The following is a 24,899-nucleotide window of genomic DNA, read 5'->3' as shown; positions in this document are numbered from 1 at the left end:
CCTTTTGTGAGTTTTTTGGGTTTTGTTCAGAGCAAAGTGAATTGAATTTGCAGAATTGGGGTGTTGCTGTGTTTAGTTTCTGGGTTACAAAACACAGGATCCTAGCAGCTCCGAGGAACGGGATTTTGGTATGTATAGAAAGACAGATGTCTTGGAAGCTTTCAGGCCGAATACAACCAGCCCAGAGAGAAATGGCTCTTAAGTCATACCAATACCAGTGGTGTCAATTCATAAAGCTTGCTGAAGCCCTGCGTTAGATACTGGGTCCTCCTTTTGCCGCAGCCTCTACCCATAGCCCGTGTGTCTCTGAGGGAGTTGGCTTCTTTGGTTTTATTGGTTTCAAAGATAATCATGTACATCTAAATTTTGACTGTCCCTGCACTTAGGTGCTCTAATGGGATTTTTCAAGAACAGTTATAGATACCTGGGGACGTAAACTGGTTATAATATGGCCTCATGCCTTTAGGACTCTCTGTATGTTATATATCTTCCTCTCCCACTCGTTTCTCTTCTCCTAGTCCATGGCTAATAAATTAAATTTTCCTGGCCTTATTTTCAGTGGACTAATCCCAGTAAAGAGAATCTCTGAGGAACTGCTGACTGTATTGAAACTGAAAAACCAAAAACGTTTAAGTAGTGCTGTACAACCAAAATGGAAAGATGTGACTTCCTAGGAAAGGTTACAGAAGGCAAAGAAAGCATTTATGCATTATAGAGATTGGCAATAGTATAGGTATGTACTTAAGCTTTGCTGTGTTGAAACACAGACATGCTTGAATTCACAGCAGATGGCAGGGATATGTTCCATGGAATATTGTGTTATCCTTTTACTCACTAAATCTTGAAGAAAATTAACAGATAACATTTAACAAGATTAAGTTTTAGTATAAATTGTTAGGTTTTTCAAAATTAAATTTGAACTTAATATATTTTACAGTTGAACCATTTAAAAAAACTCCCATAGCTAAAAAATATTTATTTTAATACAATTTGGTTATGCCTGCTTTTTCGTGAAATACTTTGGCTGGAATGTTTCTTAAGGAAATGGAAAAAAAAAAGTGCTTTTGTCTCTTGCAAGAGTATTTCCATTTTAATGGGTATCTAGAACTATTTCACTTACAACCACTAAAAGCAAAAGAATTTATTCCATAAATCAAAGAACCATTTTAATGGGCCAACATTAGCAAACAAAATTCCATTAGGATTTCATATAATCTTTATGAAATTTCCATTTGCTATCTAGTTCTTTTTTTCTTTGGTTCCTTTTTTTTTTCCCCCCTTTTGAATATGCTATGAGCAAACTGAAGTAAAGACAATAAAGAAGTGGTTCAGATGATAGTGCCATCATCTGTCACTTCCACAGAAGTCCCATCATTCCCTAAATTTGACATTCACTTCCTTTGGCTGACATGAGCTTTTAGACAGATCCAGTGAAGCAAATCAGCTCCTTGGCACGCAGGAGCTTTGCCTGAAGAGCAGGACCTCTTCTTTTGGTCAGTGGGGCTGAAGGCACCTCGGCCAAGGCCTGCTTTGTGGTCTCAAAGTGTCACCCACAGCCAAAGGACGATGTGGTCAATAATGTGACACAATCCAAGTTTACCTTTAGGAAGTAAATCTGAAACTGAATACAGTTTTGGAGAAAGAAAAAGGGATAGGAGGTGTGTTATGGAGAGCCTTATCACCAGGAGTTTGTTCTGCTCAGTTTCAGAAGAAACTCCTTCTGTATTCAGAAGCACTGAGGTTACGGGGGTAAAGGACTACAAGTCGTGTTTTATTCCATTTCCAGAACAGGAAAGACTTTCCTTGCGTACTTTAGGTCAAGGAAGACCTTAGGGCTCGATGTCTCTCTGGGTTTTTTTCATTTCAATGTGTAGCCCAGAGACTAGAAAATGAACATGGAGATACGACAGCATGTCCACTCTTTGTGGACAGGTATCCCGATAAAGGGTAGCAGAAGTGTCCACCTGGACATCCACAGTGAGGACTGAACGAGGGGAAGCCCTGGCTTCTGGGCCTCTCCTGTGAGTTGGCAACACACCCTGTTCTCTGTTGTTTCTGGCAGATATTGCCAAATTTTGCCTTGAACAGATTACTGCAAGAGGAGTGTCCCCGTGCTTTCAATATTCCACTCTTAAAAAGGAATGGGTGGAAAGAGGTAGTATTTTTCTTTTTAAACAAACAAACAACAACAAAAAAGCAACAAATTCTGATATCTCCCCGGAAGCAGCTTTTAAGTCAAGGCAGGCTGCATTAGGCAATCAACAAATCACACTTCTGTTTTCAACAGCTCCAATTGCCTTGTGTTAATTTTCTTCTGGATTCCGCGTAGATTCCTTAATGTACTACTAACCATTATTTTCTCACCTAGTTTGCTCAGTACTGACAGATAATAGATGATCCTATTACAAATAAATTTGACACTGCATCCATGAAGATGTGAAAATTGGAGTCGCTCATCATTATTTAAAATGTGTGCTCACTCACTCAAATGAGGTATAAGAGTCTACTTTGGAGATAAAGGAGACCAGATTGCTGCAAAGGCTGCCTCAGTGTCACACAGGTTAATGTAGATGTATTATGTATTTATATAGCCTATAGGAGGATAACTTTTTAGCGAATGATTTAGGCTGAATGTGCACTTGATCAGGACCCTCATTAATAACCCATGGCCACATGAGTCTCATGGTATGACGTTACACTTGCAATCATAAAGATTAATTCTAGAGCTGACTCTTGGAGTTTGGGAGAAGGAGTCTGAAGAAATGGATGAGCTTTGTCAGAAGATGCTGAGCAGAGATCCAGGTAGACTGAGATTCAGACTGAGATTCTGTGCTGTCACTGACATTTTGATTAAAATCGTGTCAGTCTTTGCAGCCATAGTCCCTAAGATGGGGACAAGGCTGCTTTTCTCTGAAGCTGAGGGTGTGTGTTGCTTTTTGCTTTGGTGGTGTGTTTTTCATTAAAGACTGTCAGCTATGCAGAAAATGAGCTTTCTGCAATGCGTGCTCACTAGGTACAGCTCGGCAGGGACCCAATGCCAGGCTGAGACCTCCAGGCAGCAGAAACTACAAATAAGTAATTTTTTTCCCACTAGCCTTTACCTCATGCACACGTTTCCATGTGAATTGCAGTAATCTACTTAGAGATAGTAACTAATCCCATGAGACACACGGTGGGATTCACGACAGAGGAGGTTGGTTAACACATGAAAACAGGCATATTCTTCTACACTGAAAATATAATTTCCGTGTTTGATGGGCCATCGGAGACAGATGCACAGGAAACTCTTCAGAACATGGATCTCTGTCCCATTTGTCCAACTATTTCAACTGAGGCCTGTAAAATTCGCACAGGTCTTACGTCTCTGAGTCTCAGCAGTTGCAAACACCTTGCGCTCCAGTAAGGGCCCAAATCAACACTGGGTGCCAGTTGTGTGGTGTGCAAGTTGTGTTGCTCCTCATGGAAATGAAAGCAGTGTGGGACCAAACACTTGCCCAGGCAGTCATGTGAGTGCAGATGGTGCTTTGAGAACCTTTGAATTTCACACATGGCCAAAGGGGAGCAGCGACACTGAATGAGGAGAACCTGAATGAAAGTTTTAATTGAGATGCAGCGTGTTGCGCTGAGATGTCGTTCCCAGACAGCTGGAACTATGGAGGCTCATTTCCTTCTACTGGCATTGCTATTAGGGTTTGAAATGAAAACAAAGGACATAACTAGCAGCATCCTTTCCACTGGAGCATGTCCCTCGTTGCAGCGTGTTTGTTGTATTTACAACATATCCTCAATGTCAAGAAATGGGTGCATGATAGGTTTATTAAAAGCCTTTGATGACAGCATGCAGGTCGTTGCCTGGGGCTATAAAACAAATAACAGTAGTCTTCTCCATGGGTGCTATCAGCCTTCCTTTAAAAATGAATACATTCTTGACTATACCAGTGCTGGTTTGTTAGACACGAGAGCTCTCCCCCCTTGATGGGGCTGCCGAACCTGGTCATGTTTTAGCTGTGAACAAGTCTGTCAAGGGAAACCTTGTCATTCTTCAAGGGGAGGGTTAGTGGCTCGCCAGATAAGCAATGCACTGAGATAACCTGCTTTAAAACTACGTTTGGAAGAGTTATGAAGACTCCACCAAGCTTAAGGAGAAGCTTGCCCACCAAGGGGAGAGTGAGAGGCAGCACTGGTGCAGCACCACCAAGCCTGTGTCTGAAAACATCGTCCTGAAATATGAAATCTCTAGGAAAATCCACGTATTTCATGTGCAGGACATCTAGACTATTGCCAGTTGATACTGGGAATTGTGAGCTCTCACATTACCCACTGCGGAAAGTTTCTTGGCACTGCGTGAAAAGGGCCTGTAACCTATGCTTTTGTATAACCTAATTCTTAAATTAAATCTAGCAGTTCAATTTTAACAGCACGATCTCCTCAGCTCCATTGAACGAATCTCACACTAGTCATACATGCTAAAATCAACAATTTACATCAGGAGAAGAAATTCTGGCTGTGAAGAAATTATTCTGTTTCTAATTATTCTCGTGGAATCAAAAGTTTGATTGACTCTAACCTGCTCACCTCCCACACTTACTCTTCTGTCTTCACTTGCTTTTTTCCCTTTCACCAAGGGGGATCTTTTGTAATGTATCTGTTTATTCGGCTATTTCTTTAGGGCTGACAAATTAAGCTACAGTTTTTTGGTTTTTTTAGTGTTGTAATTGGGAGGTGGAGAGAGGAGATTAAGAGCTCCATTAACATGCCAGTATGCTGCAGGCAGGCAGCTTTGGAAATTTGGTCATTGCTTTGGAAAGCCAGCCAAGATCTGTGCCTCAAAGGTGTGAGTTTTTGAGTCTTGTCATTCTAATATTGATTTGTGGTATAATAAATGGGATGGTTGATAAAGAATTGAGTGGGAGAAATATAATTAGTGCCAATCAACATGAGCTTATAGAAAATAGATCCTGTCAAGCCAGCCTGGCATCTATGAAGTGTTTTTAATGCAACTGCAAGCTTAGATGATAAAGTTAAGATAAGAGGTTAGGTAGTTAGGGCTTCTGCACGGCATTTGAATTAGTTAACACCATTCTGATGAAAAAATAGAGCAAAATAAATCAGTATGGCATTATGTGAGGGACAGTACTGAGCTTGCCTGACTTCAGCCATTTATGAGCTGGTGATCTACTCCAAACTAGTTGTCCTCAGCTCCCTGCAAAGTCATTGGAGAGGAGGGGGGACAATGCTTGCTCTCCTTGTTTGACACAAGGGGACATGAGCTGGTAGGATAGAGCTGTGGCCTGGCCTGTACCTGCAGGAGACCTTCATCAGCGTCGAGCTAGATCCGGGTCTGACTCTACTGTACCCTCTCCCAGAATATTCTGCTCCCGTGTGCCTGCAAGAAAGAGATTAACTAGAATGGGTGAGATGGTAGGAGAGCAATGAGACCCACTAACGGGCAGAAGAACACGTCTTGGAGCTTCTTCCTCTTGTCTACTACCCTAATCTGAGAGAAGGCAAAGCTTCATTAGCCTTTGTATACAGGAAATAAATTTTTTATAAAAGAAGGTTCTTCAGTCTGTTGAGCAAAAGTGTAACACGATTTATTGCCTGAAAATGAAAGCCAAGAAAATCTACAACAGAAAAAAAAAACAAATAGTTTCTGACACCAGGAATAATTAAACACTTAAAACCTTTTTGCCAGCACCTCCAAGACATCACTAGAAATTTGGTAATCATGATGGCATATTCTTCTTTTTTTACCCCTCAAGGAGTCACAAAATTGGGTCCTATGGTGTGTGGTGTACAAGAGAATTGGACTGTAAGGCCAGGAAGGGACTGTTAGGGTTATTGAGACTATAAATAGTTCTCTTGTGGGGGAAAAAAATAGCTTCTCACTCTGTTATCAACTTGTCAGCCCCAAGTATGTCTGTCAGGAAGAACATGGAGACTGTGCTGGGGAATGGAGGTGGAGGTGACCTCTGCCAGCCCGACACCTCCAGGTAGACACTCGGAGCTTTGAACACCTTCTCGGGTGACTAGACTAGTACAAGCCATAACATGCTGGAGTGGTGCCATCACCCTGGACGTAGTTTTCTTCCCTTTCGTACTATTTTGCTCTTAGATGTCACGTAAGGATGTTGCCTTCTCCTGGGGTTTGTTGTCGTTTGTTCAGTTTGTAAGAAAAGCGGTTGCTGTCACCCCTTGGAGCACAGACTCTTCTTTCCAAAGGGGCTATATTGTATCTTCCCTTTCCATTTTGTCGTATTAATCCAACAGAATGAGCTGTTAGGTTTTTCCTTGGTCCCTGCTGTCCTTGGTACCTTGTGAACCAGGTGTGGTTTTTGGTGTCTGCTCAGCCAGGCTTTGCTTGGTGCCAGGTTTCAGGTAGGAGCAGGATCTTCTGCAGCCCTCCTTGCTGGGTGCAAGTGTTTTGCCTCCTCCTCCAGGTTCTTCACAGCATTCTTGTACTGTTAAAAAATGTGACCATTGTCACATCACCTGGAACGGGTTATGTTATTGGGTTACCCCCGATAGTACCTGACAATCATAGTCAGAGGGTAGCACTTTCTGTTTAAAAAGAAGGAAAACTGGTGGTTTTTTTTTAAGTGTTTTCTCTTTGTTTTTTGATAAGAATCTAGAAAAGATCTTGCAGCACAGAAAGTCTCTTCATGATGTCTGCCAAAGAAAATTGAGGTTTCTTCAGCCGTAAATGCTTCAGCAACGGAACTGAGACATATTTGGTAGTTAAACTGTCCAAAACCACTCTAATCTTTTAAATCCAGAGCTTAAAACCATCGTAGAAAAAAAGATACCTTTGCTAGTCTTTCTTCTGGGTAAAGACACAAAAGACATTTCTGTGCAAGTAGTTGTCTGTTGTCTTCAACAACTTCTCCAGCAAGGGGAAGTTAATGGACTTTGACCACTTTTGTTTGTTTGTTTGTTTTGACATGTATGTGTGTCTTCAAAGAAACCTCACAGTTTCGGTGAATATTTTTGAACTGAAGGCTGTGGATCCTCTGCCTCCGTTTGAATAAGCAGTCTTGTTTTATGCAGTCTTATACATGCAAGGATTCTGCACATCCCTTTTGAACTCCACATGTCTCATTTAGCTTTTTCTTGAGCTTTCCCTGCGGAATAAAAATTAAATAAACTTAGAATGAGTAAGAAATTCCTATTTGCATCATCGCAGTCATCTGGTTATGCTTCTTGCTACAGAATATCACATAAATTAATGTTGTCTGGATAATGTAATCTATGTATAATGTGGTTCAGGAGAAGGATAATCAGATATATTCTTCAAGGATGGGCTTCGAAAGTGTCTACACTGCAGCTTTGTTCAGCTAAGCAAGAATATGCATTTTAACTTCTCTTAAAGTATCAACGAAAGACTACTTGAAGGAAAAGATGAGACTTTACAGGCTACTAATGCTATTCAACTTATTCTACTAATGATCTTCTATGGCTATAAATGCATTTACCAGTTACTTATCTGTAATCTCTGTACATCTTGCGGCATGGTTTAAAATATTCTTTGAAAAAAAAAAGGGTAGAAGATCATGGCAAACTTTGCCATAGTTGCTCATTGCGTTTGGGTTTTCAAAAAATAGCTTTGTTTATGATCTGATGTTTTTAATAGCATATTTCTCTGTTTCCATTTAAACTTCAAGTGACATCTTTGTTTTTCCCTTTTAAAGAGCAGCATAATCCAGATGCCTGTCAAAAGAGTTGTTGATGTAGCATTTTATGAGTAATCCTTCTGTTTGAGTTTTTGTTTTGTCAGAAACGTTTGCCAAGCTCTTATAAACTCACCATGAATATTATTGATGTATACTTCCTTTTAAAGAAGTGATTATCCATGCAGGAATACAAACTAAACAGTCAGTTCTAAACCGCAACCGTCTTCTCAAAAGCTGCGTAATGCCATAGGAGGAGGTCAATTCCTCTATGCTATGAAATAAAGGGGTGCTGAGCTAAAATTATATTCCCCTTCGTTTTTCCTCTCAGCTTAACTCTGCTGAAGTACAGGCCAGCATTCTGGTTTGAGAACTTTGGAAAAAGCACTGCACGGAATAACTGCAGGGTTACTGTCAGTCTGTCTAAATCTTTGATGAGGAAATGTTAATAGTTCCCAGCCTGCTTTCAGCGAGATGAGCACAACTGCAAGAAACATTATAAATAGAGCAAAACCTACCGAGTAGTCTTAGGAATTCAGCAATTATATTTCACACCCGGAGCTGTTAGGCACTGAATGGAGTGATGTTCTCATTTGTTGCTCTTAAAATATTTATATATTTTAGGCAACACAGACATGCTCTTCAGTGGACATCTTTCTCGGGTGACTTCTCGGCCTCAGTGGCCATTACCTAAATTCTTCCCGTTACCCTAAATTCTTGACAAGAAGGCAGCATTGGTGGGCTTTTCCCAAGCATTTCAGAAACCCCTTGGCAAGCAAAATGTGCCCTGGCCTGATGACCTATCAGCATTTTAGCCTGCAGGTTTGCAGCTTGCTTGTCATAGGTTGGGGAAATGGAGATCTGTGGATTAAATAATAGAGTTTAGGGTCAACATATGAAATAGCCTTGTCTGGCTGGCACTGCACAGAGTAGTTGCATTTTTTTTTTAAATCTGCTTTGCTTTGCCTTATTTATTTGCAAAGGGAGTCTGTTCCAGCTGTGTCTCTGCCCACTGTTTCTTCCTTTCTTTGCCCCTTGCCCCAAACTGTGGTGTGTGACATGAAGGAGGTTGTATTTGCAGTGCATAGCAGCTTATGAAGGGCATTTTTAAAGCGCTTTCTGTTTCACAGTTGATTTATAGCTTGTCTGCATGGGGAGGCTTTTGCAGAATATTTTTGCATAAAACTTTTTTTTCCCCCAATTAGTTAATCTAAAATAGCTGTCTCCATGCCTCCTTGGTTTTATCATCATTCCTTTCTGAATACTCCTAAAAACACAGGCAGGCCCCGCTGGGCCGGCGCTGCGTGCTGCGTTGCGTCCTTGCACTCACTGCCCTGCAGACTCGCTTGAACTCCGCCGCGGGAAGGCAGAACCGCAGAGCTCGGAAACAGGCTGCAAAACATGGGCCCCTTTCTCATCTTCCAGAAGTTTGCACAATGCAGAAGAACAACCACTAGCCATTCCCATAGGCAGTGTCCAACACAGAGGTTTAGTCTCTTTTCTTTCCTCCTCCCCGCACTTCTCACATTCTGGGTAGCTCTGGTAGCTCTTGGTAGAGGAGCTGGTCAGGCTAATTGATTCTGGGAGCTTCATCTATAACAGACAAGCTCTGAAAGACAATCTTGCTGCATAAGTGGATTATGGTTTTGACTTGACATCATATGAAATGATTCTTTCCCCTGCCTTTGGGAGACCTCTCTTCTAATTCACTTCTTGGAGCTGAAGCATGGTGAGCACCATGACGCACCATCTGAGGTAGATGCTTTTTTCCCAGTGGGTTCATTGAAGTCATTTAAGTTAGAAGCTTAGATGGTATATAGAATACCTGACCTGCCTTTATTGAAGCTGGTAGAGGAGAGAACTGGCTGTTGCTGTGAACCTCTGCAACGTACCTCCAGTTTCGTAAAGCTTTGGTGTTGGAGAGAACTCAGGCTTTTCTTTGGGCAACACAGGGCTTCCTCCATAACCTCATGGAGGAGCTGCACAAGCTTGTCAGTGGGGAAACCATAAGCAAAATTCTTCTGATTTTATGTTTTAAAGGGAAGGAACATCACCCCTGGGAGCGTTCGCATGAAACACTATTTTGTGGCATTGCCATGGGACACATCCAGGGGCCAGAGTGTTTAATTTGAAGTGATGTGTCCAAGCTGACCTTGCTCTTGACTGTCTTTTCTTGAGTCTGCTGTTACCTTGGACTACATGGATTGCAGAAAGGGGCAAGAAAACCTGAAAAACCTTCCCCATAATAAAAATTATAGTTAAATTTTGCTAAGATCAAAATCATTTCCTATAAAATTTGTGTGTTCCTTTTCTTTGGTTTTATTAAGCAAAGGAACTCCTCCTTGAAAATAATCTAAATAGCAGTAAGTTAAACAGTAAAGGCTATTAACACTATCATTGTGTTGCCCCACATAGTAATTTTGACTCTTCTTTAGGACTCCAAGTGCTGGAAAGAGGAAGCAAGCAAACTTTGAACTTGAGCCCCTTTTTTGTGTGCCATTTTCATGGTGAAGGATTATTGCTTTTCTGGCTCCCTTTTTCCTTCTTATCCCCCTTTCTGCAAATGTCCTGTATCCAGCCGTGATGTCTATTTTGCCTTTCCCTCTGGCGCTGCCATCTAGAGTCTGAAATAATAGTTTGCAAATATGCTTCATATTTTTTCATATTTGAGGTAGGGAAGAAAAAGATTTCCTTCATGTGAAAGTGTCACCTTTTTATTATTATTATTATTGTTGCTGTCAAAGACTCCTTTTCCATTCTGCAAGGTCTCTATTTGCCCTGGAACAAGAGTCCTGAGATGATTTTGAAAAATGTATGTGTCCCAAGGGCAGATTTCCAGTGCAGCTTTGGCCTAGTGTTGCCCTTGGAGATCATGGGGTAACTATGATATGATGATTCGCTATACATAGGAGAAATGGCTCCCTTGAGTTTTTTTTTTCTCTTTGCATAAACTCCTCCATGAAAATAGAGTGCTTTCTGAAAGAACTAAAAAAGAAAAAAGAGGCTTTCTATTTTTGTTTGAGCTTTTTCATACACACCACGCTAAATTCTTTAGATGTCGCAAAAGTCAGAAATGCTCAGTTGAAATATCTCAATAGCACATTCGAGAAGCATTCGATAGATAAATAGACCATCTATTCCAAAACGCTCGACTACAAAACGAGTCACATTCTGTAAACAAAGCAGGATACGGAGGAGAATATGGTTCCAAATCACAGAGAAAACAGGCGTGATGGGGCATAGACAAGATGTTTATTTACATGTACATGCACCATTCCCCAGACATTTCGTTTGCTCATTACTTGTATTATCTTCCCTTAAATTTTCAAGAAATTAACCTCCAGCTGGCTAGTGCTTGGAGGTGGATCTGATTTTCTGCATGAAATGAGGATTAAAACTTATAAATGTTTTGTCTGTCTTCTTAATGGTATTCCTTTTGGGATGTCAACTCTCCTTAATCCCATCCCTTCAAACCACTTTTTTAATGGTGTGATCTCTCTTTTTTCTTTCCCCGTGGGTAACGGCACCTCTTGCCTTGCAGTCAGCTCTTATTAGCGATCATTCACTGCAGCATGAGCCATTTGATCAGCTCATCAAGCTAAAGTTGCTGTATGCTTCATTTGCAGAATAATAGCAAGAATTTATCAGTTTCATTAAACTGTCTTAAAGGAATATAGTACGGCTCAGTGGAGCTCATGGCAGGACAGACCTGTTGGCTGACCTTGGAAACATTATTTAGATCTTCTGTGGGCTGCTGTTTCTCTTCCTTTCTGTTGCCATCCTGACCTTCAGAACGCATCAAACCATTCCCATGTGGCCTGAGAGCTCTCCAGCACCTTATCGGTTTTGTGCTTTCACAGCAGAAGGGATTTTTATATTTGGTCAGGCTCCTCAAACACAGCAAACATCCTACAAATAATTGCTGACACTGAGCTCATGGTGCACAGAGATACCTTCCACCAAGATGCTTTGCTTTGTAAAATTTCTACAGCTTATAGGTAGAACTAGCAAACTTATTCTACCAGTTCAAAATATTATAATTAAAATAAAGTATATTTTAGATAAAATGAAAGACTAGGTTGAAGCAAAGACAGAGAAGTCTTGGTTGCGTTATTCAAGAGAAGTGCCCTATAAATTTTGAGTTAATTTATATCAGCTCTCTTATTCAACTGAAGCTCTCTTGTTGTTGTAAGAATCTCCTTTGTAGAGCCTCAAAGTCCCATGCTGAAAATGTGAAATCAATAGGTACTGTTACAGGCACTTTAAAAAAAATGGTATTGATTCTCAGATAATGACAGCAGTTCATTCTTGCAGGATTACATGCCACTTCCTGTCATAAAGATTACTTTCATATATATTAAATCTGAGATGGAGAACATAGGTATAAAACTGCTTTGCTTTAATGAATAGTCACTTTACTCTGGGCATTAAAATGAGATATATTTCCTTAAATTTATCTCCAGGGATTATTTTTATTTCATGGGAAAACCCTGTGCTACCAATGACTTCTATAACACTATTAAACTTTCAAATAATCTTGGATTGCTTCTTTTTGTGCAAATACTTGAACTAGTCCTCTCATTGTTAGCAACTAATTAAGCAAAATATGCTTTTTTGGTCTCCTCCACATCCTTGATTAGAGGGCTAACACCGTGTTATCTTGGGTATTAGATGTTCTTTGCCAAACCCTAAGAGTCTACCAGTGTCTAACTGTACATACTTCGTCGCAAAATTTTGTCTCCTTCAGTGGATTAAATTCGTCATGCTGATCATGGTGATATATAGCATCTCCCATCATGGAATTATTTTCCTTGTGCCATGGCATTTGGAGGCTATTTTTATTAAGTATAGGTGACTCTGTCTTCACCTACCAAAATAATTCTTTTCAACTCTTTCTAGGTAATCTGGCTTCCCAGAAACCCCCTGCTAAATGCAAGGGTTTGCTGTCCTGTTTGCTGACTGTTACACCTGAGCCTGGTTTTAATACAGACTCTGGACATCATAAGGTAAGTTTGCGGATATCTGTTCCGGTTGTGTTTTCATTTTCCTTTTATGACCTCTTGTCCACTTACACAAACGCAATTTGGGTTACGCTTTCCCTTTCAGTGACTGCGGTAAATCCATATCAGAGCACATGTTACTGAGCCTCGGAGTTGCAATACAAAGATAAGGTAGCCATGCTAGTGCTGTAAATCAGCAGTAGCCTCTGCATTTGGTGGTACAGCTCCAGGACAGAGCAAAGGTTGTATCTCAACAGCCTCACTGGAGGCTCGTGGGTATATATTCTATAAACCTGTAAAAGGCTGTAAGCTGGTTGTTCTGGTATAGTCATTTTTTGAGTTTTAAACTGAGAAAAGAGTGCATGTTTTTGTATCAAAAATGAGAATATTCTGTAAGAAAATAATCCTTTTCCCCCCACAACCCAAATTCTTTTATGTGGTATCAGAGTGGAAACTTGATTTAAATACTTGATTTCATCTCTGAAGGAATCACGTGGATTTTCAGCTTCCAGGTATTGAAGGAAAATGCAATTTGGTGGACACAGATTTGATTTTTGGGTCTTTTCTTCCCCCCCTGTTTCTCACAACCTTGATCTCTGTTGCCCTCTTTTCTTTCAGCTGGTTGTTATTTTACTTCCCTCATCCCCATTCATTGCTTTTTACTCAGTCCGCTTCTTTTTTTTTTCCCTTGTGGGGCATTCTTCTCCTCTGACCAGCTTTCTTGCTTATCCCAACCAATTATTTAGAATCATAGCATAATTCAGGTTGGAAAGGACCACTGGAAATTCTTGATTCCAGCCTCTTGCTCAAAGCAGAGCCAACTAAATCGGGTTGTTCAGGACTGCGTCCAGGCAGGTTCTGAATATCCCCAAGAACAGAAACTCCACGATCTCTCCGGGACCCAGTTCCCTTGTCTGACCGCCTTCCTGAGGAACCTTTTCCCCTTCTCTAATCTGAATTTCCATTGCTGCAGCTTGTGTCCTCTTGTACAGCCACTGTGCAGGTCTGAGGATAGACTCACACCCACTAGGTAGCTGGAAACCAACTGAGGCCTCCCCTGGGCCTTCGCTTCATCAGGCTGAGCTCACCCACCTCCCTCATCTTCTCCTTGTACATCCTGTGCCCCAGCCTTCAGTGGCCTCCTCTACACTGCTCCTATATGTCCGTGTCTTGTTTTCCTGGAGAGGACAAGTACCAAGGGAGGGGAAGAATCTCTTCCCTCTGCCAGCTGACTTTGCCCTTGCTGATGCAACCCAGGGTGGATGCGTTGACCTTCTTTGCAAGAGCACAGTGTTGGCTCAGGTTCATCTTACTCGACGTACCCTCTGCCAAGACCATTAAGTCTTTTTAGTCTTCTCTTTTTTCTCTCTATTTGCTGTTTCTCCACACTGTTACACGATCTACAAGCATGCTCAGATTGATTTCCAGTGCTCCCTCGTTGGACACCTTGGTATCCCCAACAAATCCTCCTCATAATCTTCCTGGCAGTCTCTTCCCGTATTTGCAAATGTAAGTAAAAATACTATGCTTTGGGAATGATCTCCACGGGTGCATTTCCCTGAGCAACTAGCTTACAGCTTTCCGTGTACCTTGGTAATTTAAAAACCTTTATTCAATTCCTATCATTAGAATGTTCATGATAAAACAGGAAAATGTGTGTATGCACAAGGGTAGATAGGAAGGTGTATGTAATCTTTTTCTCTATGCTGCCAATATAAAAATCATAAATAGCATGTATAATAACGCATATATGAAACCATTGCTGGAAATGGAGTCTAAATTTTGAATAAGGCTTTTATTTTACATTTTTCTTTTATGTTTGTTCCCGCATGTGTATATAATGTTGTAAATTGCAGATACCAACAACTGTAATTGTACTGTGGTGTAGTGAAATTAAATATTCACCAATATATTTTTTTTAAGTAGCTCTCCCAGTGAATAACATGTCTGTTTTTCCTATGCTGGAACAGAATATATATGGTAGGAGGCATTCCCCAGGATGGGTGCTTGGGAAAACCGTCTCAGCCTTAGCTTGCCAAGCTGGTGGGGTGGCCCTTGGGCAGAGGAGACACCCTGCTCTGTGCCTTGCTGCCTTCCTCATGTGTAGGTTGGATATAAGGAAAGGACCCATGGCATCAGCATTTCAGTGCTCACACCAAAATTAGTGGCTTGGCCAGGATGGCTGAAATTCAGGTGCAAGTTCCTTGCTTTGGTATCTATCACCTCATATGTGGGTGTGGAAGGGAGAGCTGTGGCCACGTTGCAGTTATTGCAATAGCAGCAGTGCTCGGGGCCTGGTGGACTGATTGCTTTTTGGAGTGTTTTTTGCGGGGAGAAGGGGTTGAGGCGTGTGTGTAAACCCAAAGCGAGACCTCAAATGACCACCCGCACTGAGGTGCTTGAAGAGAATGATTGAGTTTTGCTTTTCATTTCAGTGCTTTTTTACGTGCATTAAAGCAAAGATTTGGGCTTGCTCCATTTCATTCTCCTGAGGAGAAGGAGCGGGTAAAATGAAGCAGAACATGTTAGTCACAGACGTCGGGGGTCATGGTTTCTGTATGAATCTGTGATGAGCTTTGGGATGCGGCAGGGAAACCACCGCGTGACCTTGCTCGTGTTTGGCAGGAAAGCCGCTGGCTCCGGCCGCTCGGGAAGGACCTCAGGAGGTCACCTTGTGGGCTGGAGCAGGCGGTGGCCGTGTCCCACCGAACCTTTGAGCATCTCCAAGGATGGTGCTTAAGGTCATTGAATCCCATGTGTCTGAGTCCCTCCAAGAGCCTCCGCGTTGGCGAGTCCCTTCAAATGAGATGTGCTATCGCTTACCACCGGTGGAGCAGGGAGTGGGGTCCAGTGAGACACAGGCGACGTTAATGCTAACGTCTCCATGGGTGTAAAACTACCCGTTTTGCTTTCTTGCTGTAGATAACCCATCTTATCTCGGATTGAGTCCCTGAGCTCAGAGCTGTGCGTGGAGCCTCGCTCCTAACGCTGCCCCAGCCGCCTTGGCAGTCGCTGCGCCGTGGCTCCCGTGCCATTAAAGTGCAGGTTATATACTCGTATTCACAGAGTGCTGCGAGCCCTACGGTAGCTGTTAAATGCTTTCAGTTCCTCGGGAGAAAACAGCTATATTAAAAGAAAAAAAAAAAAAGGGCAAAATATGTATGTTGATAGTATAAAATGCCTGCTTGCAGTCGTGCAGTGATATGTTAACTCCCTACCCTTACGGGGTTGCTTTTAAGGCAGGGAAGTATACTTTGGAGCGTTTTGTGTTGCTGTACAAATTAGATGCTTTTATCCAAATTACTCGCTGGAAATCAGAGGAGAGGCACGCGAGGGTTGCTAGGATGCCCTTATTTTTCGCATTCAAGATTTGGAAGCAGAACTAAAGCTTTGGAGCATCTGATTCTTCTAAAAATTAAGTCCTTTCACGGAAGCAGTTAAATATTTTTTTGTCAGCTCTAATAATAATGAGTTTTCGGTGCTGGGATGAGCAATAATTGCAAATGGCAAAAAGTCATCAGAACATTGTTACTCAGATTGCAGATTTTATTAATCGTAAAAGAAATTATTCACCTAGAAAGGCTATTTTATAAGTGCTCATTTACATGGAGACTTGCTGCCTAATTTATTTTGTTTCAAAAGCAAAAACAAAAAATAACAAGTCTGCCCTCTCCTTCAAAGCCTTTGATTATTGTGACCTTCCATCTGGTTTGTTGTAATGTCATGTACGTCCTGCTTATTCAGGGGACCCATCTCTTTTTTGCTCCTTCCGTCTCACACATGTATCGTCTTATTCCTGGGTTTATTCCATCAGGGGACCCGTCTGTTTTTTGCTCCTTCCCTCTCACAAATGCATGGTCTTGTTCCTGGATTTATTCCATAGACTGATATTACTTCGTATCTCTCCACTGCTTGCATTTCTTCTGCAATTAAGCGGATTGTCGGCCTCACTATGAATGACTTCTCAGGTAGAGCTGCTGTTTGGCCTTTTCCTTTACATGTTTCTGACCTAATGAGGTGCTGGAAATGGCAGCCATAAATTAAATTTTCATCTTTTTCTCCCATTTCTTTCATATTGTTTTGAACCCGAGTCCTGATTAAGTAAGGAAGCAGAGCACATTCCTCACTTGAGGAATGCAATTAGTCAACGCGACTGCCCCGCATGCTCCAAACAGGGTACATACTTAAGTACCTCTTTAATTGAGGCTTTGGCTGGTAAACTCTTCAGGGTATGGGTACAGACTTTGCATGTTTCTGCTAAAGAATTCACATAGAGAGCATTGCAACAGCAATGAACAGCATGAATATTCAACAACCGTGTGGCCCTTAGTCTTTATGCTGAAATATTAATACAGGCAGTGATTCTGCACCTAATCCTGAAGAGATCGGCTGCATCTAAGTAATCCTATTGACAACATCCCTCATGCTTCCAGGTCTTTTTGCAGGATCATGCCCTCCTGGGCAATGCTGCATACCAATTTCTTTCAGTGATGCAGTAGATCTACAGCTGCTGTTGCTAAAATGATGATGGGCTATCGAGCTGAAGGCAGGAAGGACGAGCTCCGCTCCTTGCTGTGCCACCGGGTCACCATTTCAGCCCGCAGAACGACACGAACGCCGAGGGGGGAATAAAGCCACTACTCATCTCCACAGAAGTAATTTCAGGCGCGGGGATGGAGACGTGCTTTTCTGTAATGCCCATTGTGGCAAAGCTTGCTTTGAACTTTGTCGGTGCCAAATTGAGACCCTTCAGCTGGCGGTTTTGTCACAGCGCAGCTTTCAGCATCACATTGCAGATGACTCGGTGGCAAAACAGCTTCAGGGGGCAGGATGCCTGATCTCAGCTCTGCCCCAGACTATAACTTTAAAATACGTGTTTCAAAATTGGTCCTGGAGGCTCACAAGTCCATTTTCTAAACTGATCCGCAAAGCATGCCCCACCAATTCCGGTCTCAGCATTAGTTGTTTAAACTCTAATGTATTTCAACACAAAGTTATACAGGCTAAAGTGAAGACGGGTATGGCACTGGAGCAGATTCTTCTGTTTCATGTATATTTGAAAGCTGAGAAAGCTTCTGCTGAAGTCAGACGCCACAGGCTTGTCAGAGTGTTCACGAAAGGAAAGATCGCTCTTGGATGGAATTAATTTGCAGTATCTCATTTACCATCTTGAGTTTTGTCATGAATTTCCCCTACTAGGCAGTCTGAAATGCCAAGTGAAAAAGTGTTTCAGTGAGAGATAATATAATATATTAAGAAAATGTTATTGATCACATTATGCTTTTACTGGAAGATGACTTTTTCTGACCGGAACACAAGGGACTTTGCCTTGTTAAGATAGGAAAATATATTGTAATATGCAAACAGGATTATTGTTAAGGTCATAGCATCTGTTTTTACATCCCATTTCCCCTGGAAGTGAGCTTCTGCACAACCGACACTGTCAGCCAGGCTGCGATAAGAACAATTTCAGTTTTAAACTTTAAAAGCAGTTGCAGAAAGTATTTGTTTCACGAAGGAAGAAAGTAAATGCTGTCTTCCACATCAGCAAAGGTCAGACCGTGCCATTCGATAGGCATTGCCATAAGCACGATGGGGACTCTGTGGGGTTCTCATTTGTGTGTTGTTGGTTTTGTCTTTTTTTATTTTAACAGCGCTTGCTTGGAATCAGTTGGCTTGTGTTTTCTCATTGTACATGCATTTATATGTATGCATTGTAGGCAGAAAAAATTGTACGTTTTGGGTTAGAATGGCTTCCACACATGAGGACTAAGGCACTTACTTAACTTTTATGTGGGAAGATCATCCAAGTGGAAGAGTCTGTGTTGCTCACAGCAAGCTGATGTGAGTAAATGAACATCATTATTCAACAAAGTGCGGGGACATAAATTTGTGATGGGATGCCCGGTACATTCAGGACATTTTTAGACATGTTTGATTTAAAGAGGGCTCCCACTGCATAAGCAACAGCAACTTTCTGCTTGCTCAGATTTATCCTTAAGGGTAAACATATCATTAGTATGATGCTTCATAAAGGTATTTTCACCTTTATCTAATGAAACTCACCCAAAACACTGTGCCTGAAACTGAAATCTTCCCCAAATCTCTTGTTTGTATGTTTTAGATACTAGTATTAGCAGCCACATTAATTTAGACTGAAACATAGACTCATTTTACATAAGCCAGTGAGGGCTGTGCTGTGAATCCAACAAAATGATATTTTTTCTGTTTGTTTTTCTTTTGTCCCGCTCCACTTCCAACACATCCCTCCAGTGGTTTTCTCTGTCTTTGTTGCAATAAATCTCCACTTCAGTGAATTTGAAGAATAAACCCGACTTCAAAAATTCATCTCTAGTACTGTAGTGAGTTACTAACCCACTGAAGGTTTCCACATTGCAGAATGTTTTCTTCACTTCAGCAAGCCAGTTCCTACATAGACAAAACAGCTAAAATTGTTGTCAATTCTCATGTCTCCTCTAATTTAATTATTCCTTCTTTGCTGCTTGTCCAGTTCAAGGAAAGGTGGTGGTGGTTTTGGCTTTGAGATATTAAAAAAAAAAAAAAATCAAGGAACAGATCTAAATTGCATGAAGGAAAGACCTATTTTCCTTGCTGCTTTTGTAGACTGCTCCTCCAGCACGTTGCTAGCCATGTGCAGGAGAGAGACCATTTGTGTTCTTACAGTGAGCATTCAACATTAAGAATTAAAAGTTTTAGATTCTGGCTTTTAAAGGAGTCCAAAAAAAAAAAGCCAAGTTCATAGATTTATTTTCCTCTTTAACTGCATGAATTTGTTCTTCCTTAGCTTACTTAGTGTAATAAACATGACCCGAAGTGCAAGTATAGCAAACGTTATGCAGGAATATTGCTGCAAGGCATTTTCCATCCTCTTTGTTTCTCAGGATGTTCAAAACAAAGCAAGGCTCTAACAAATAAAAAAAAAAAAACAACCAAAATCCTCCACTCTTAACTGATTTAAACTTGATTACACCAAAGACACTATACTCTATCATGAATGTGAGTTTTGTAGAGGTCTGTGCTCTGTCATCTTTCTACTTTAAGAAGCTTATACGGAGGAGTTGGAGATTAAACTGAAAGGGAGTAGCAGTCAGTAGTTGTTGCTGGCATTAATATATAGGAATTTTTTTCTTATGGATCCCTCTTGGTTGCTTTCAGAGAATGAGGGTCACTACCATTGCTACACTCCAGAATCCCCATGAGATCATGGTTCAGGGTGCCCTGTCTCGTAGGATCTGCATGTCTGTTTGGGTTTCTACCATGGAGGACTCGCTCTCCTAAAGACACGTTATGTCGCTGCCTATTTTCCTACCACTCGACAGGAAAAAGATCCTCAGCCTGTATAGTTGTCTGAGCCTTCCCTGTTCCATGGTTCACCTCTGTCATGGAGCATCTTTTGGGCAAGTCTGCGTGTTTGGATGAAGAGAGCGGGTAGGTCTGGCCAGGAGCAGGTCCCCTTCTCTTCTCCAAGACTAAGCACAGTTATGTCGCACGTCACAGCTCCATCAACACAGCTGTTCGGCGTTTCCTCTCAACCTTTTGTGACTAGCTCCCCAGACTGCTGTTTAAAATACCATTTGAATCAGCTAAATCTGGCTAGCCCTGTGGATGAACTTTAGTACTTAGTTTGATGCGAGTGAAAAGATGAATTATTTAAGCGTAAATCCATTTAGTTTTCATGTTCCTGTCCTCATGAACCGAAAAACTGGGGGAAGGGGAGAGAAGGAAGAAAACCCACGGGAGAACAGATTGCACTGCTTAAATCATAGCTAAGTTGGTTTATTTGTTTTTGAAATAGCACTTGGTGGGTACTGTAAACACAGGGAAGGTATCTCTCACTCTTACTGTTATTTTGCACTGAACGTGAAAATTTGTTGATAAGCCGAAAAGACAGTCTATAAAATCCCCATGTATATGTGTAGAAGAGTTGGGTGCAATGACATGAAAAATACCTCTTTATTTATATACTTAGTTGGAGTGCAGCAAAGAACAGTACGTCTCCTTACCAGTATGTGGGCAAAAACATTTCCCTAAGCAATTACAGTGACACGAAGATCCAGCCCTTCAAGAATGCAAAAGGCTTGATTATATTCTTTTAATGCTTATAAGACTCTCTTAGAAAGCCTTTGGCAGAGATCACCTAAATTGCAAGATGCAGAACATCTAATCTCCGACGGCGGCGAAAATTGCAGTTGGGAGATGGGGGCAAGAGGAGAATTTCCCCTTGCTTAGTCATAACCTGCCCGTGTGCTGTTTTACATCCCCGTGCAAGGCAAATCCGCGCAGGCTGGCCTTGAATAACGGAGCTGCCATTAATATGTAGCGTGGCAAGAAGATTGGTTGTGTACGCTTGATTTAGGGGGGAGCCAGGACTGGTGAGCTCTGCCGTGCACCAGGGGATATTTATGCTGCTAATGTTTAAAACACAGCTGAGTGTGCCATGCGCTGCAGACGTTTGCAGTGGCGAAAGCAAAGGTGTGTGTCGCAGTAAATCCAGTTATCCCGATGCTGGAATGGCCCCGGCTCCATATATAACCGTGCGGGCTCTTCAACATGCACAGTAAGCCTGGCAAGCCACTATTTAGTTGCTGCCTGTTACAGGATTATCAGCTTTGAATCAAAGAAAATAATTTCAAATATGTTAGGATTTAGGGTATATTGTTTCTCCTTCATCAGTTTCTAATGCCAGAATTGTTTTTTTTCCAATTTATGTGCAAATAGGCTTCCAAAATCTGTTGCTGTGAACAGAAATTTTGTCAGTTTTTTTTTCCTCATCAAATTACTCCTGTTTTGCTAATAACTGTCAAATTGCACCTCAACTCAGCATTTTCTTGATTTATCTTGCCTGCAGTAGCTAGCAGTAACTCTCTGAGGTGTATCACTTGGCTGCTCTGCAAACAGGGTGCTCTTCAGATATTCAGCTGCGCATTTAGTTTTTTTGAAATGTTATGGCAATTATATTTGATTTTTAGGAGAATAATTCATTGTCAATTCAAACTGGATGAATTTTTCAAAAGTGTAGAGGGGCTTTTTCTCATATGTTCATAAGCTGAGCAGATACATCCCATTCATCATTCTGCAGTATCTATCTAAAACATATATTAGCTCCATGTTTTTTATGGTGTGGTTATTTTACAAATAAAATCCTCACTGGATTTTTGTGGTAAATAGTCTTCTCTTGCATTTGCACAAGTCTGTCTTTTTCCACATTTCTCCATCAAAATACTTTACAGGAATGAGTTACTGGAGAGTCCTCAGATTGGGACTGGTTAGTAGCTAACCCTGGTTAGTTGTTCCCATCATCTAATATTGTTAATGGTAATTCCTTCTGGCTGGTTCCTTTCTGGGGCAGAACCATGTTATTAATTAAAGGGCAGTTTTGGTGCGTTAGAGATGTATTTTGTCCGATACAGAAGACTTTCCTGCATTCCCTAAAATACCTTTTCTAATCCACGCTCTGCATGTGGTGCAGTTTATTTCTCTCAACCTGCCATTTGGGAAAAACAACAACAAATAAGCCTACTTGGCTGCTAAACCTTTCCAAGCAAAGCATATGTTAGTCAAACTTAACTCACTAAACAACTTTTGTATCATTTGAGAGAAGATTTTAATATTAAGAAAATGTAGATGAATACCTGTCCCGGTGTGCTGTGTAGGCTTGAGCCAACAAGATTGATGCATCCAAATTACAGCTGCTTTATCTGGTGTGAATGAGATGCTACTTACATTTTCAGGTAAAAGAAATCAACAACTATTAATTTGGCGGAATTATTTATTTCTTACTGATGATATTTTTGGTGTATCTAATCAGAGGACTCATGAATAGAAATGAAACAATTTAAATAGAGGCGCTGTACATTGTATGATCTTGTTTTCTCAAACTGTTCCATAATGCAGTGAATAAATTTATCTGTTCTTCTGAAAAGAGTTCTGCAGAAATCATACACACTGCTTTCACCTCTATTATTTAATACGACTGTTTTATAACTCTTGGAAGATGGTGATTTCTGCTTCTACTACAAGCGTCTGGAGAAAATGTTCATTTTGGGGAACAAAAGGAAAGTGAAATCTTACAGATTCTAAAAAATCCAGGCTTGAGTGAAGAAAAGTACTACAAAATGATGAAATGGTCTTATTCCAAACCATTTTTTAACCCCCCAAGTAACAATACTCAGATTAATTTATAGGAGGTAAATTAATAAGTGAAAAGAGATGGGATTGAATCAATATTTGGACTTGTTGGAGATCCAGTAGGAAAAGGAGCTGTGATCAGCTACTTCAATCAGTCACCCCTTCCTTTTATTCTGAAGCTTCAAATAAATTTAGGATGGTCATTGGAGGACTGAGGCAACTTGTGGATGGCATTTTTGCTAAACAACCACTGACCTCCCTTCAGGTACAGGGGAACCATCGCACCATGTCCTTCCTTGTTGTTCTTGAGGTGGTCTAGTGCTGTGCTGGGGTTGGTGCTGCCCAAGGTCTCCATCCTCGCCGACCAACACATCCCTGTCCTAGCCAAAGTGAGCCAGGGAGCCCAAACGTCTGGTGTCATCTCATCGTGCATAAAGATGGGCATAAAGATAGAGAAGTCACCGTATTATTGCTGCCACAAAACGCAGACACGATGCAGACAGGAGGTGCCATCGTGCTTCATGTTACGATGCCTTTTCAAAGCTGTGATCCCAGCTGTGCAGGCTGTGTTAAGGCAGGCAGTAAGGAACCAGAATCTCTTTCCTCACTGTTTTTTTTTTAAAAAAAAAAGGTTACAGTTGTTAATTCCTAGGTTCTATAAAAGCAAATATTTACATCCTTTCACAAAAACTCTGGTAGGTGACTTCAGTGTAAGATATGACATATGTTTTGCTTCTGAAATCTGTGTAGGTCTGTGATCCTTGAGCATCACTTGTGGACAGTGCAAGGTAAACTGCTGATGTTTATGTTCTGTGTTTTTTCTTTGTTTCTTTCTCCCTTCCCTCCCCTTTTCTTTTGACTTGAGGAATTTTAATCCCAAAATGAATTTCAGCACTTAAATGCTCTTAAAAACCTTACTGGCAGCCATCGCTTCCTAATCTTTTACATTTCTTGTGATTAGCAGTGCTTTCTAATCCTAATACCAGACCCAACACCAACTGTTAACTGTTCTCCTTGTTTTACTGCTAAATGTAATCCTTGCAGCAGTCTGAGACCAGCATTATATTTATCACTCTGAAATTACCAGTTGTAAAATGTTGTGGCAGTCCTTGACTTGTGTTTTATTTCCCCCCCCCCACTTTCTCTTTTCTTGTCATGGATTGATAAATGCAGCGATTAGTATAAGGTTATTTTTTGTATGATGAGTTCTAGAAAAAGATGAAAATAGGTGCTTTTTTCAGTGCTTATTTCCTTTTCTCTCTCTCTCTTCTTTTCTGCTCTGGTCCAGGAGAAGTAATTTGCTTTCTACCTGAGTTTATGATTAGTAGCGAGGTGTGTAGGTGGAATGTGCTTTCGTTGCCTGTTCTTTGCTTTCCCTCCCCGCACACCCATTAATCTGTTAGTAAGCTAATGCTCTGAGGTTACACAGGCTCCGCTGCACGCACAAAGATGCGACAGCCACCAAATCCTGGCAGTGCCCCCCAAACCTGGCCCTTCTGCCAGGAGCTCCGTGTGTGTCCGTCCGTGAAGCCGCAGCAAATTTTGTATCCACTCACTTAGCAAAGACAAGGGTAGAGGCGTTGCTTTCGTATATTTACTTTCTTCTTTTTTCCACCTGGAGAGTTGTGTGGGTGGGTACGTTCTATACGGGAATTGCTCTGCATTAGGAAAGGGGGAGAGGAAGCAATGAACAACTGCAAACTTGTTTCTTTGTTGCTGCTTGATTTTTTTTTTTTAATATTTATTTTTCCTCCTCAGGAAGGGGCCCCAAATGCCCCTGTTTGCCTCAAATTAAGGTGGATGCAAAGAATGTCAGAGAGCAGCCGGCACAGAATAAGAAATCGCACTTGTGTGTAGTCACAGGAGGTAGTAGCTGCTGTGTCTTCTGCCGCTCTGGTCTTTCCACCACCCCTTTTCCCAGCTGTGATCCCCCTCAGCAAAAAGATAAAACTAATAATAATCTAATAATAATAATAATAATAATAATCATAAGGTATTTTTTTACAGGAAGTACAAGCTTGAGAAAATCTTTCTGATTTTAAAGCAAGATTGGAAGTGTTTGTTTTTATGCATATATGTGTGT

General features: G+C 41.2%; 1 protein-coding gene across 1 annotated transcript in view; it reads left to right on the top strand.

Annotated features, from left to right (window-relative positions):
- Positions 1-24,899, top strand: part of KLHL29 (kelch like family member 29) — a 316,093-nt gene that overhangs the window by 36,274 nt on the left and 254,920 nt on the right. The window contains exon 2 of the mRNA XM_088520134.1: positions 12,567-12,673. Coding sequence (XP_088376260.1) covers positions 12,567-12,673 — 107 coding nt within the window. The remainder of the gene's footprint in view (positions 1-12,566; positions 12,674-24,899) is intronic.

Source organism: Tinamus guttatus, unplaced genomic scaffold, assembly GCF_059628265.1.
Source record: "Tinamus guttatus ecotype Peru unplaced genomic scaffold, ASM5962826v1 Tinamus_guttatus_pri_ptg000080l, whole genome shotgun sequence".
NCBI classification, from domain to species: Eukaryota; Metazoa; Chordata; class Aves; order Tinamiformes; family Tinamidae; genus Tinamus; species Tinamus guttatus.
This window is presented reverse-complemented; position numbering and strand designations above follow the sequence as displayed.